This window comes from Echiichthys vipera (assembly GCF_963691815.1).
Source record: "Echiichthys vipera genome assembly, chromosome: 17".
NCBI lineage: Eukaryota > Metazoa > Chordata > Actinopteri > Perciformes > Trachinidae > Echiichthys > Echiichthys vipera.
This window is the reverse complement of record NC_139842.1, coordinates 20,591,033-20,603,708: the sequence shown is the minus strand read 5'-3', so window position 1 is coordinate 20,603,708 and position 12,676 is coordinate 20,591,033. Positions and strand designations below refer to the sequence as shown.

The 12,676-nt window shown below is 45.2% G+C and overlaps 3 protein-coding genes across 3 annotated transcripts; 2 read left to right on the top strand and 1 right to left on the bottom strand.

The window, feature by feature from the left end:
• Nucleotides 1-1,272, top strand: cox6a2 (cytochrome c oxidase subunit 6A2). The gene is made up of 4 exons (XM_083931487.1): nt 1-145; nt 487-562; nt 818-960; nt 1,039-1,272. Exons 2-4 carry the CDS (start codon nt 487-489, stop codon nt 1,126-1,128), a joined length of 309 nt encoding a protein of 102 aa, XP_083787613.1. The 5' UTR covers nt 1-145; the 3' UTR covers nt 1,129-1,272.
• A 1,550-nt stretch (nt 1,273-2,822) lies between these two features.
• armc5 (armadillo repeat containing 5) lies at nt 2,823-10,290 on the bottom strand. Its single transcript, XM_083931365.1, has 7 exons — nt 9,418-10,290; nt 9,315-9,345; nt 9,105-9,215; nt 6,826-7,723; nt 5,958-6,745; nt 5,279-5,411; nt 2,823-4,650 (listed from the first exon to the last, which is right to left on the bottom strand). The coding sequence occupies exons 1-7, from the start codon at nt 9,802-9,804 to the stop codon at nt 3,171-3,173; spliced, it is 3,828 nt and encodes a 1,275-aa protein (XP_083787491.1). The 5' UTR covers nt 9,805-10,290; the 3' UTR covers nt 2,823-3,170.
• Nucleotides 10,291-10,687: 397 nt separating this feature from the next.
• Nucleotides 10,688-12,536, top strand: LOC310960428 (uncharacterized protein). The gene is made up of 2 exons (XM_083932133.1): nt 10,688-10,818; nt 11,701-12,536. Exons 1-2 carry the CDS (start codon nt 10,734-10,736, stop codon nt 12,300-12,302), a joined length of 687 nt encoding a protein of 228 aa, XP_083788259.1. The 5' UTR covers nt 10,688-10,733; the 3' UTR covers nt 12,303-12,536.
• The last annotated feature ends 140 nt before the right edge of the window (nt 12,537-12,676 follow it).

The window sequence follows — 12,676 nt, the reverse complement described above, 5'->3', positions numbered from 1 at the left end:
GGAGTCGAACACACACACAAAGTTCAGCTTAGGACAGACTGAAGGACAAACAAGCAGGAAGAAGAAGGAAATAAAACGAGCAATCAGTGTGCGGGGAAAATAAAAGGATATTAAAGCATTTTGACTATTGTCTAACTCAAGAACAGTAAGTGTTTGCCTGATTTTCTTGTATTTTAATAAGTTGACCACCACTCTGTATACACAGCAGCACTGGGCCCAGCCTCAGCTGACATTGTTTACCTTATAAGAGATTTATTCATTCTGAAACTTACATTACATGTGAGACATATGTTTAAATAGCAATGTAGAGGTTTTATTTAGTTATATTGTTCTTGTGTTTTGGCTCAGTGTAAAGCTTATGAAGCCTCCCTTGACATTTAATAAACAAAATAATAAATCCTGGGTTATTGTTCTTGGTGCATAACATTAAAATAGCTGCAAATGTTTCTCAATCTTTGTCTTTCCCCCTCTTCTCCACCTCTACAGATGTCTGTGTCTCCAGCTGCCTTGGCTGCTCGACGGGTGCTCGCTGCTGCGTCACATTCAAGCCATGAGGGAGGAGGTCAGAGTGTCTTTACTGTCTCTCTAAAATAACCAAACACAACCACAACAAGTGCAGCCGCTGAGCTCCTGTGTGCACTCTGAGTCGCACACAGACTTTTTGCCTTTTGTTGAACATTAACTGAATGTCTTGCATGTTCACGCTCCTTGGCAAACGATCAGGAACTCTATTTTATTATTGATATGGACTCTGTGGAGACAGCTGCTCTAATGTTTTTCATACTTCAGGTCATGTTTCACTATTGTTTTCCTACAGCGAGGACCTGGAAGATACTGACCTTCGTGTTGGCCCTTCCTGGAGTTGCCGTCTGCATGGCCAACGCATACATGAAGATGCAGGAACACTCGCATGATACGCCAGAATTTGTGGCCTTTTCTCACCTGCGTATCCGCACCAAGGTGAGTCTCAAACTGCCTGCACCACCCCATCACACCTGTCCCCACTAATGTTCACTTCATCTTTATGTGTCCTTGCAGAAATTCCCCTGGGGTGATGGAAACCACTCTCTGTTCCACAACTCTCACACCAACGCTTTGCCCGATGGCTACGAGGGCCCCCACCACTGAGAGGACCAGTCATATTTCTCCACTGCTGCTTATTTAAAACTCCAGTCTGAAGTGTACTTGGATTAATTAAACTGACCTGAGAGGCCAAGCAGCACCGCCGTCAAGCGGTGTACCCAGACCGGAATAAAACCACTTTGTGCTGTATGACAATGAGTGACATTTTGTTTGTTTTAAACCCTCCAGACTGACATGAAAGTGTCTCATTATCTAGATTCTCTGTGTTAAAGCAAAGTGCACTCACATGTCCTGTGGAGTCTTCATAGACTAACACTAGGGGTCGCCAAAGCTGGAATCAAAGTTCAAGTCCTGCACATTCAGGTTTTAAAAGATTAAAACAAGGCAGGTGAGATTCTAGATTTTTCTTATTGTTAAAAAAAATCCCTTGAAAAGAGCAAAACAATCAATGAATTGATTCTAGAAACAAGCATCGTCTGATAACGCGCATTTATTTGTGCTGTAGCTTCATTTTTGACTGAAAACTATGAAAAAATACATAAATGATGAGCCAGTCTCACACATACGCCGTCCTGCTGCCCCAAATACTCAATACACCAACTATGAATTACTCCATCATAGAAAATAGTCCCCAAAAAATGCACTATTTACAGCTGTTTGGGGAATGTTTGCAAAAAGACTGCGGAGCCCAGCTGTTTGGCATTAAAAAAAAAAATCAAATATCGATTGAAGGTTTAATATTCAAATCATCAGTTGAAGAAGTTTTTGTTTGTCAGCGTGCACACGACTGGATTATGGACCGAGCTGGTGCCCTGGGACCTTGGACTGCCTGGGGGGCACCAAGCTTTAAGCCGTGCAGTTTGGGACCGAACCACTAGGGCCCACCAGACCCCTTGGTGTTTAAAGAGTGAGCAACAAAAAGCCATAGTGGCACGGTGCAAGCCACTGGAAATAATGTGTTTCAGAGTTGTAAATAAAAAATGAGCTGTGGCGTTACACGCTAAACACATCTCAGCTCATTGTCAGTATAGTCAGACAGCTAGATTTTGACGATCTGCTGGATGATTTTGTGAGGACGAAGGCAAGAAAGACACCAATATGAGAAAGGGGCGAGGGGACTCCAAAAGACATGTGCCCAGGGGCCTCGAGGGAGCCTGATCTGGCCCTGAGTGTGCAGGGTACTTCGGACATTTCAGTCCCCGGAAGTAGCTGCAGAGTGCTCAGACCCAGGGTGAGTCAAATAGTCGAATATTCATATGAAAACATGTTAGAGTTGGGTCCAGCCCTACACAGTTTATATTCAGGTCCTATTTTTAAAGATGTATATGGAAAGGATTATCTTTGGGTTGTGTATTGAGAGACGGACTGACACTTGGTTTTGGTCTTTCATGCAATTGGCTGACAAAAAGAAAAACAAAGAACATTTCCAGCTTTATCCTTTAAAATAGTAACATTCAGTGTTGGACAAGTGGGTGGTTTGTAGGTGGCACTGCATGAAAAGACTGAGGGTCACAAAACTCCTCACGCTGTATCCTCTGAGACCATGGATGTGTTATGGCAGTTGAACCAATAGCTGTCCCACTCTCTGTTGTAGAACTTAAATAATACATCTGACTTTCTAAAGCCACGCGGTGCAACAACAAGAAACCGAAAGGAAAGAGATGTCCAAACAATATATTCAGTGGCATAAATTTATATGTGACAGCGTGAATCTATACACTGTATTTCTGCTTATCCACAGTATCTCTATGTACAAAATAAACAACTGGCTTCTAAACCAACCCTGATAATTCCAGTACCTCCAGCTAAATTACATTTTCTTAGACTTTCCCTCGAAAAACACAATACAAATGTCATCAGTAAATTATAATACATTTATGTCATGCTGGGACGGGCTACAGTTTATATCAGATCACATCAAAACTAAATTGAAACGTATGCTTCCAGTTTATGAAAATAAATCTGTCAGTTCTGTCAGTGCTCAAGTCAAACAGCAGGATTTTCAGCTCCTGTTGCCCCAGAGTCCGCTCTCACTTATGTCCTGCCCTTTGAATTCGTGCAACACAAACCGCTCCACTCAGCTCAGCTCAGCTCAGAGCTGCTGTGGCCAGACTTAGTAGATCCAGTTTCAGAGTCTCGGTACAGTCGGACTCCCTGGCAAGCCTGCGAAGACAATCCCCAGCAAGGGAGGAGGACGAGAAGGGCCGAGGACAGTCCTGACAGCCCAGCAGCAGAGACAGGCAGGCCCGACCCAGCGCTGGGTAGTTGTACCGTTGGGAAAACCAGTACAGCTGTGGGAGGAGAGCAAACAGGGCACCCCTTCCTGGACTGGAGTCCCGAGCTGCTGATTTCAGGCGCTGTGCTGAAGTTTTCAAGCTCTTTGGTCTTCCCAACTCTTCTGAAGCCAGTGATTTGTTTGCCAATGACGCACAACTTGATTTGGAAACTGGAGTGGCACTTTTGATTGTCTTATGACGGCCCAAAGTTGTGTTGAGTCCTCTGCCGGCTTTATGAACTGTCCCAGTGAGAGAGGTTTTATTTCTGTCCGTGTGGTGAAGGGAACTGTTTGGTTTCTTCTTCGTCTGTGCTGGTGAATTTTCCGTGTGCACCTCAACACCAGTCAACTCTAACTCAGACGTCCGATTAGCCAGGCTCTCCTCAGCAGAATCAACACATTCTTGGTCCATTTTAGATGCCGCCTTATCGGCCTTGTCCACCGCGGGAGCTGATGCAGCTCGACTAGCAGCCTTGGTGGAGCAGGACAGGAGGAGAGACACCGAGAGGTCCTCCAACTCTCTCTGCAGCTCAGTCACCAAGAACCTGCACGCTCCGATCATCATCTCTCCCAAAGCTGTCTTCTGGAAAGAAAAATCCACTCTCTCTTTCCTGCAGCCCCCGAGTCCTTCGAGGACCACTTTGTCCAAGACCTGACACCGTCCTCCCCCCTCTCCATCGTCGGTTTCACTTGTAGTTTCTGTGACGTCGGCGAAGCGACACCCGTGCAGGTAATGCAGCACCGGTACGAGCATACCAGCGCTGACATCTTTGATGCGGATGGCTTCTTCCGCATCACCCTGAGCTTCTCCAAACCCGCCTCTCAACAGAGCCCAAAAATATTCAGAGCCGACCACGTGTGTCCCCTCCACCCCGGCCACGGCCTCCCTGTTGGCTCGCACCTGAGTCCCGTCGTCCAGCAGCAAGAGGAGGTCGAAGTCCGAGACTCCGTAACAACAAGCGTTAGCCAGGCGAGGCCTTTTCGAGGGAGGGGGTGAAACTGTGTCAATCTCGCTGAGCAACTGTGTGGTTACTGGATTTAGGTGTTTTTTGTCCAGCTCTGTTTTTAAGCCCCCCATCAGGGTAGACAGGCATCCGATCAGGAGGGAGGAGAACAGCGAGTGGAGCTGTGAAGTGAGACCCGAAAGCGGTGAATTAAACCAATCAGAAAGCAACTTCCTAAATTCAGCCGGGTGGTCTTCGTCCACATCATCGCCATCGCAACCAAGAGGCTGCAGAGCCAAGAGCAGCCCTCCACTGTCCACCAGGAGCTTCTTCAGCAGGGACTTGTTGCTGTTGGAGACAAAGATAGAATATAAAGCTCATATATGACCACTTACAGGTAGAGCTGCAAAGATTAAATGATTAATCGATTAGTTGTCAACTATTAACTATTAACAGCGAACTATTTTGACAATCGATTATCAGTTTGAATCATTTTCCAGTCAAAGTTCTCTGATTTCAGCTTCTTAAATGTGAATATTTTCTGATTTCTTTCCTTCTCTGTGACAGAAAAGTGAACATCTAAAATAAGATATTGGAGGACAACATTTTGGACTTTGCGAAAAAACACTGATCCACAATTTTCCCCACCTGAGACCAAACAACTAATCGATTTATCGAGAAAATAATCAACATATTTATCCACAATGACAGTAATCGTTAGTTGCAGCCTTTCTTACAGTTATTATTCTGGATTGTCTTTGTAATGGAGTAAGGAAACACAAAACTATTAAATGACATTCACAAAACTGCATGTAAAAGTGTCTGATAATGGTTTGTTTTTATCAGTAATTTAAAGTTTATTTTAACAGAATGCTTTCTCGCCAATGATAAACACTAAACTGTAGACAGAAAAAGTAAAAATACATACAAGTTCTCATGATAACTGAGCTCATATTCATATAAATGTACTACTCACCTGCTGATTAACGGCAGAGACAGCGCACAGTTCATCTTGTCAGACTCAGAGCCGGACAGCATCACATGGGCGACGACGCCGGAGCCAAATCCAGACTCACACTGGACACGCAGATTATTAAGAAGAGCAAAACCTGCAGAGAAAAAAATCGTGATATAATATTTGTGCCATATCGTCCGCCCCTACACCCAAGTCACACAAAACAGTAAACTTTACCGGTACGCACACAAAACATTCTATACCTTTGAGATTAATTAATGACGTGACAGTATTTATTAAAAAGACAGGGAAATAGAGTCCACGCACTGAAGAAGACCATGACAGAAGAACACATATGAAAATAAATATATGTTCGCGGAGCATTATGTAGCGTGCAGACACTATTTCTCCGTCTTTTACATGTTCTTCTCTAAACTTTCCCTTATTTAATCCTACAAAGGGACAGGGAAAACTTCAATGTTTTTAAACTGGATACTTTACCTATTTCATTCCAGGTCTGTGTCATGTGGAAAGTGGGCGTTGTGTTCAGATGAACGGTGTTTGCTGACATTACCATGACACAGACCTGGATTAAAATCAGCAAAATATACCTTTAAGACCCTGCAGGTATGGGTCAAATAAAATTATAACTCTTATCCAATTACTCTTAGTTGTAGTTGATGAAAGATCTTTATCTTACCAAGTTGTTTGACTTTGGCTTTTACGCGGTCCGTCTGCCTCTCCTCTCCCCTGAATCCTCCCCCTCTCTGGCAGAGGTGGTAACGAATCAGCGCCACAGAGCCGGTTCGGACCAGTGCCTGCAAACAATTTGGGTTGCAGCTCAGCCGGCAAAGCATGCGGAAGCACCTGCTGCTGGGGTCCTGGTGCTGGGTGAGGTAGTAGAGCAAGCCGGACATGACGCCAGAGCTTATCAGGGCGGCGCTCGGGTCCGTGGCGTGGGAGAATCGCGACAGTAGCAGCAAGATGGGCGACTCGGGCGTCCACGGTTCAGGGTGGTAAGGGTGGTGGTAAGCCATCGGGCGTGGCACAGACGGAGGGGTGTCAAGAGTGACTTTAGTCAAACAAGCTGCTGAATGAGCGCGCTGCCTCCTTCTGTGTGGGGACGAGAACTTTGACGGTGAGACGGGCGTTTGCGGCGTTTTAGTTGGAGAGGAGATCGTGGAAGAACCGTGCTGGGTTTGAGGTGTGAGCGCGGCGGAAGGTTGAGGACTAGACGGAGGCGGATCGGTGATTTTACACGACAGCTGGGGCTGAGCCGAGGAAGAAACAGGGGATGGCTGAGCAGCTTTTTTAGAAGTGGAAGATGGAGAAGAGTTTTTAAGAGAGGAGATGAAATCAGGGTTTGGGGAGGAGGTTTGAGGGGAGGAAGACGGCGGGATCTGAAGACTCCCCCATTCCCCTTCAACACCGGAGGAATCCAGCAGGTCCCCCTCTGAAGAGATCAGTCCCTCAGACACCAACCAGGACCTGAAGAGAAAGCAATAAGCATGTAGATAAACAACAGTAGAATCAAACAACAATAAACCTGCGCTTTTCATCCTCTATACCTGAGACTTAAAAAGCTCGATGAACAAAGCCCTTGCTCCCTGCCGGCTTCCTCCTTCTTGCAGCCGTCAGGAGGCGCAGGAAAGTCGAAGGAGTCGAAACACGACGAGGGCAGGAGCTCAGCGGGAGACATGCTGGAGGAGAGGTTCACATCCATCTTTTCAGCAGTCTGCTCCTCGCCTCTCGTGAGCTCAACCAGTCGTGCACCGAGCAGAGGGACCAGCCCCAACTCTTGCAACTGCTCCATGGCGGATTCGTCGAAAACAAAGTCTACGCAGGCCAGGATGGCGAGTCGGGACAGGGGATGACTCTGATGGGCAGCCAGGAAGCCAATCAGCACCTCCAATCCACCACTCTCCTTTACCTTGGCCCGGTTGACCGCCTCCTTGCAGCACAAGCACAGCGCCTTGAGGAAGACTCCAGACTTTAACGGTTCTCTCTTGACCTCCTCCGTGAACTTCTGGATGACCCCCAGTGACCCCACAAGAGGACGCAGGCAGCCTTGGGAGCACAGGTTAGCCAAGGTTTTCAGCGCCAGCTCCTCGAAAGGTTTACCAGACTCCTCCGACACCATGGCCCCGAGCTGAGCGAGGACTCCGGATCGGGACACGTCCCTGGCACATTCAACGCCGCAGCCCCGGGTCAGCTCGTGGAGGGTCCGGAGGGCCGCCCGCCTCAGCCCCTGGGGATATTCTGGAGTGATGAGAGGGGCGAGAGCAGCTAAGGTCCCCTGGGTGAGCAGCGACAGGCGGTTAGAGGGCGTGTCTGAGAGGTAGAGGAGAGCCCGAGCGGCAGACTGAGCGCACTCCAGTTTAGGGCACGGCTCTTTGGGGGGAGCAGCAGTGGGGGAGGACGGGCCAGAGGAGAGAGACACGCAGAGGAGGAGAAGAGGAACGCCACCTGTGGAAAAGCACGTATGTTGTTTTTAATGTGAGCACAAGTAATACATTTCCAGACCGATATTGGCCATCACAGACACAGCGGTGTATACGTTGCAGAAAATAATGCTTGCTCACAATAGCTATTTATTTTATTGTTATGCAAGGTTAGGGCTGACTTAGCACTATTGTGTTTCATCACAGTAAAGTCACAAAAATGTATTGAGAGCTCAATAAACACATGTAAGGACCACACGTCCACACGATCGAAAACAACCTTTTTATTCTTGTCATTCTTAAAAAGTTTCCCTCCACACAGACTCGATTCAAGAAATATCTGCGTCCACATAAAACCAGTGAAAACGGCTAAAGGCGCTGTAGTACACATGCCAAGCCTGGATGTGGCGCTTTAACTGCCACAGAAATACCAACAACAGAGAAGAAGAGACAAGGAGACGCTGTGGAGACTTCCTAAATCCTCCTCCCTCCTAGAGAGAAATCTGTCGACTGTTTCTGGTGTTAGAGGAGACTTTTGTGCTGTTCTGGACTCTGATGCACCGATCACTCTGCAGTTAGTGTCCTCAACGAGCAGAGGGTGCTGCTGGGAGCCCCTTCCCAGTCCCAAAGCACTTTCTCACTACATTTAGAGACTTTTCACACCTTCTTAGAAACTTTCTTTAGAAATTTAGAAAACTTTATTTAAGCGACTTATTCAGAGCATCAGGGAAAAGGGAGAAATCTGTGCTGGGCCTAATTAATTCCCATGCATGTGGCTCAGAGTCCAGTTCAGTAAACAGTCTATGGGTCCGTCTCTCTCCTCTCACGCAGCAGCACTGTTGTTGTTCTGTGACGCCGCGGGGTTCCAACGCCATGGAGGTTGTTTTAATATCTTCTCACTCTGGGACCCGATTTCAAAAGATACAGTTTTCAGGTTCTAATAACACCGGCTGCGTGTGGATGGTCGGCCTGAACGATACTAAAGTTGTGTGGATACAGGAAAACGCGTCTCTGTGTGGACGGGCCCTAAGTGTGCAGCACAGGTTATTTGTTTAAGAAGGAAGCTTTCTGAGTACCTTTGCAGAGTCATATCTGTGCAAAATCAGTGCACAATCCTCATAAAAAAGTTATTTTTTCATCTCAGCTCAAAAATGCACTACAACCGAAACTGACTATCTTTAAATTAACGACAGAAAAAGGCATTTAATTAAGTAATTCTGGACTTTGGACGGACATTTTTCACTATTTCAGGCACAATTTATCAATTAATACTGAAAATAATCTGCAGCTTAATCCACAATGAAAATAACAATTACTCTTATTCTGTACTGCTGAAGTATATTTTCCTCTGAAGCAGCATTGAAGCTGCAGCTGATTTTAAATGCACACTGACACTGAAGACTTACCAGCAGAGTGGATGAGTGCGGAGCTCTCCGGATCCATGGCCAAGTTTCCCAGCGCCCGGGCTGCTCGGTTCTGGACGGTCTCCAGGGCCATATTCTCCTTCAGGATCTCCACTGAGACAGGCAAGAATTTCAAGATCAAGATAACACCAGAAACCATTGCAAAAGCTTTAAAAGTCAAGTTTAAATGTTCAATTTCCTCACATCACTTACCTACAATATTGATCCCATCGAGCTTACGAACCTGTAAAGGGAAAACATAACGTGAGCAGAGTTTTAATAAATACAGTAATCAACACTTTCTCTATCATCTCACCTCTATGCGTGTCTCCAGCTCCGTGCAGCAGTTTGCCAGGATGCTCAGAGCCAGGTCCAGGGTTTTCCTGGAGCACTCTGTGTGTTTGAGCAGCTCCAGCAGGGGCCGGAGACCACCTTGAGATCTGAATCTTGCGATGCCGGCCTTGTCGCCCTTGATGTGCTGCGTCCGGATAGCAACCAGGGCTCGCCACTGAGAGACTCTGGACCTCTTGTTGTCTGTTTCTCTGCCAACGCTCGAGTCAGCCTTGACATGCTCGGCCCCTGCTCCGGGTTTGGCGAGGTGAGCCAAGCACCAGGTCAAAGAGGACTCTGGGGATGATGGGTGCCCTTCCCTGGAGGGTGCTCGAGACGGTTTCCAGTCACCTTGCACAGGTGATGCAGCCATGATCCCTCTGCCAATTATCTTTAGTTTCCCTCCTCTCAGTTTAGACAGATATTTGACACACTGTGGAGCATCACTGGACGCACCCAGTGAAATACTGAGGAATTAAATAACATGTCCTTTTTCACTTTAAATTTGTTAGTTTGTTTACTCAACTGACTGAATATATCCTCTTAAATGAGTTCATTCACATGTCTTTCAAAGTTTCCACAAAAATAACATCCTGGTTTGGTCTGAAAACTACAGATACCATGAAGAAGGAAAAGTTGTACCACCTGATGCCGCGATGGCTGACGGGAGATGGAGTTCCAACGGCTTCGGTCCACTCCCTAAAAAAACAGGCCTACATCGTGAGAAGGCCGAACAAGCGTTATTCTACGTGGCAGACGTGTATTATCTCAATGTAACACATTTTCACACATCAAGTGACGGATTAAAGCTCTAATTGATAAATGTTTTGTTACCACTGGTCGAATAGTTTTTGTGAAACAAAATGCAATCGTCTGTGTTAGCCGCTAACGCCATCTTTAGCCAAACAACAAAAACAGGGGCGGTCGAGGGCGGGAGCACGGAGTGAAGAGGAGGGCCGGTTACACATACGCTGGGATTTGTAGTTCAAACCCACAATGCCCTTCCACTCACTTAGTGCATTTCCTCCCTTTTAAAAACTACATCCCCCGTGGCAGTGATAGAAAGTAGCTCCTGGCGAACACTTACAAGCGTTTAGGGATTGTAGTTTTAGCTCGTACGCCACGTAACTGAAAAACACGTTTGTGTCAGCTATAACGGACTACAAGTCCCATGTTGCTAAGCGACGTTGTTATATTCATCGTTTTACTCGATGCGGGAGAACGCATCGGTGCCTCTGATGTGTTGTTAAACTCCACGGTAGAAACACAAATAAAACACTGTTATTGTAATGTTTTAACACAATGGAGGTACTCGAGACCATTGTGATACAAAGTACGGAAGTGGAAGGGAAGGAAACGGTCGTGGACACGGATAAAACCAAGGCAGGTCAGTAAATCCTGAAGTTTAAGCAGGTTTCATCCGGTCATCGCGGAGGGCCTGATGAGTGCGCAGTCACTGGTTATTGCCATAAACCGTGACTCATTTATATCAGTTACATTTACACGATTTACACGTCGTCTGTCATTTAGATCCTTAAATGGGTGTTTTAATCGGACAAGCTGGGTCTAATAAAATTAATAAACTTTTAAAAAAAACAAGTAAGAGGTGCTATGGAGGTCTAAATATGACTTAAGTCACAATAAATAAATAAATATATAAATAGATACAGGAATAAATAAATAAATACATTTATAATAATGCATTCATATATAAATAAATGTAGGCATAATATATAAATGCATAAATACATTTATAATAAATAAATCAAATAATAAATTAAAATGCCTGAATAAATATATAAATAAATACAGGAATAAATTAATATATGAATAGATGCAGAAATAAATAAATAAGTGCATAAATAAATATATAAATAAATGCAGGAATAAATAAATAAATACATAATACATAAATAAATGCATAGTAAATCAAACAAAAAATAAATGTATACATTAATAAAATAATTAATAAATACTTATACATACATTTATTTCTACATTTTTGTTTACCTACATTTATTTATTTATATATTTCTGTGGCCATATATTAATGAGGTAGAAGGTCCCTTGCATTCATACATTTATTTATTATTTTATTTATTTATGGATTTATTTATTGTTTTTTTCATTTATTCATAAATCTATGCATTTATTTATTTATGGATTTATTTATTTATTCAAACTTAAGTCACGTTTAGTCCTCCATACGTTGCAAAGGCATATCATTTATCAGTTAATAACATAATACACACTTTGTTTTCCGCTCTAGAATTTATATGGACCCTGCAGGCTACATGGCACCTTGTCAACACCAGACTTGACATGGACCAGGTTTTTGATCAGCCCGTATGCAAGAAAAAGAAACTTTGGGAGATGGTGGCAGAGAAAGTGAACACCAAACTGAGGGAGTCAGAGGTCACCGATGTCACCGTGAAGGCGTACGAGTGTGACCTCAAGTGGAGAAACATGCTGGCCACGTACAGGAAGAACGCGGAGAAGGCCAAGAGGCTGGGGGCGGCCAGCGTCCACTGGGAGTTCTTCAAGGCCATGCATGAGGTCCTGGGCAAGAGCAGGGAGGAGATCGAAGCCCAGCGGAGAGCCAAGCTCAGTGGGACGAGAGTGGGTAAGGCCATAGCCAGCAAGAGGTTCACCCCTATCCTGCCTACGCCTCCTGTGACAGCGGCTCCCTGCACTGCCCGGCCTCCGCAGGACGTCCTGCAGCTGTACATGGAGCTGCAAGAGAGGAAGATGAACATGTGGGCGCAGCAGAAAGCTCTGGAGGAGAGGAAGATAGAGGCTATCAACAACCTGGCACAGGCCATCTCCAGCCTGGCTCAGAAGAACAGCACACAGATGTCAAAGGATGTTTGATGACCTCTCCTTTGTGATACCGCATGAGGAAAAAACTGTTTCAGATTGGCCATGTTGGCACATTTTTACTGTTACAGTTTGAAGAATAGTCCGAACTCACATATCATACCCCTGTTTACACTGCTAGCAGTTTACATGCTGACCCTTTCATGGATGTAATCATCACCAAATACAGTAAGCTGATGTTGCAGAGAAATCACTGTACCTGTTATTGATACCAAATGTCAACCTATGCAACAGCAGGACACGCTTTATATTTGTTCCCGTGGGCCCCATAAGTGAACAAACTAAAATTTTTATGATCATTGTTCAAGGAAAGTCAAACTCACAGTTCAGTGAACACTATAGATATTAATGCTGATAATAAGGTCTAG

What these genes read in the sequence shown, in the direction of transcription:
- cox6a2 (XM_083931487.1), top strand. Translation starts at nt 487, where the DNA reads ATGTCTGTGTCTCCAGCTGCCTTGGCTGCTCGACGGGTGCTCGCTGCT. An exon ending in TTCAAGCCATGAGGGAGGAG is followed by an intron (nt 563 to 817) that starts GTCAGAGTGTCT and finishes GTTTTCCTACAG; the next exon opens with CGAGGACCTGGAAGATACTG. An exon ending in ACCTGCGTATCCGCACCAAG is followed by an intron (nt 961 to 1,038) that starts GTGAGTCTCAAA and finishes GTGTCCTTGCAG; the next exon opens with AAATTCCCCTGGGGTGATGG.
- armc5 (XM_083931365.1), bottom strand. Translation starts at nt 9,804, where the DNA reads ATGGCTGCATCACCTGTGCAAGGTGACTGGAAACCGTCTCGAGCACCC. An exon ending in AGCTGGAGACACGCATAGAG is followed by an intron (nt 9,346 to 9,417) that starts GTGAGATGATAG and finishes TTCCCTTTACAG; the next exon opens with GTTCGTAAGCTCGATGGGAT. An exon ending in TCGAGCTTTTTAAGTCTCAG is followed by an intron (nt 6,746 to 6,825) that starts GTATAGAGGATG and finishes CTTTCTCTTCAG; the next exon opens with GTCCTGGTTGGTGTCTGAGG.
- LOC310960428 (XM_083932133.1), top strand. Translation starts at nt 10,734, where the DNA reads ATGGAGGTACTCGAGACCATTGTGATACAAAGTACGGAAGTGGAAGGG. An exon ending in CACGGATAAAACCAAGGCAG is followed by an intron (nt 10,819 to 11,700) that starts GTCAGTAAATCC and finishes TTTCCGCTCTAG; the next exon opens with AATTTATATGGACCCTGCAG.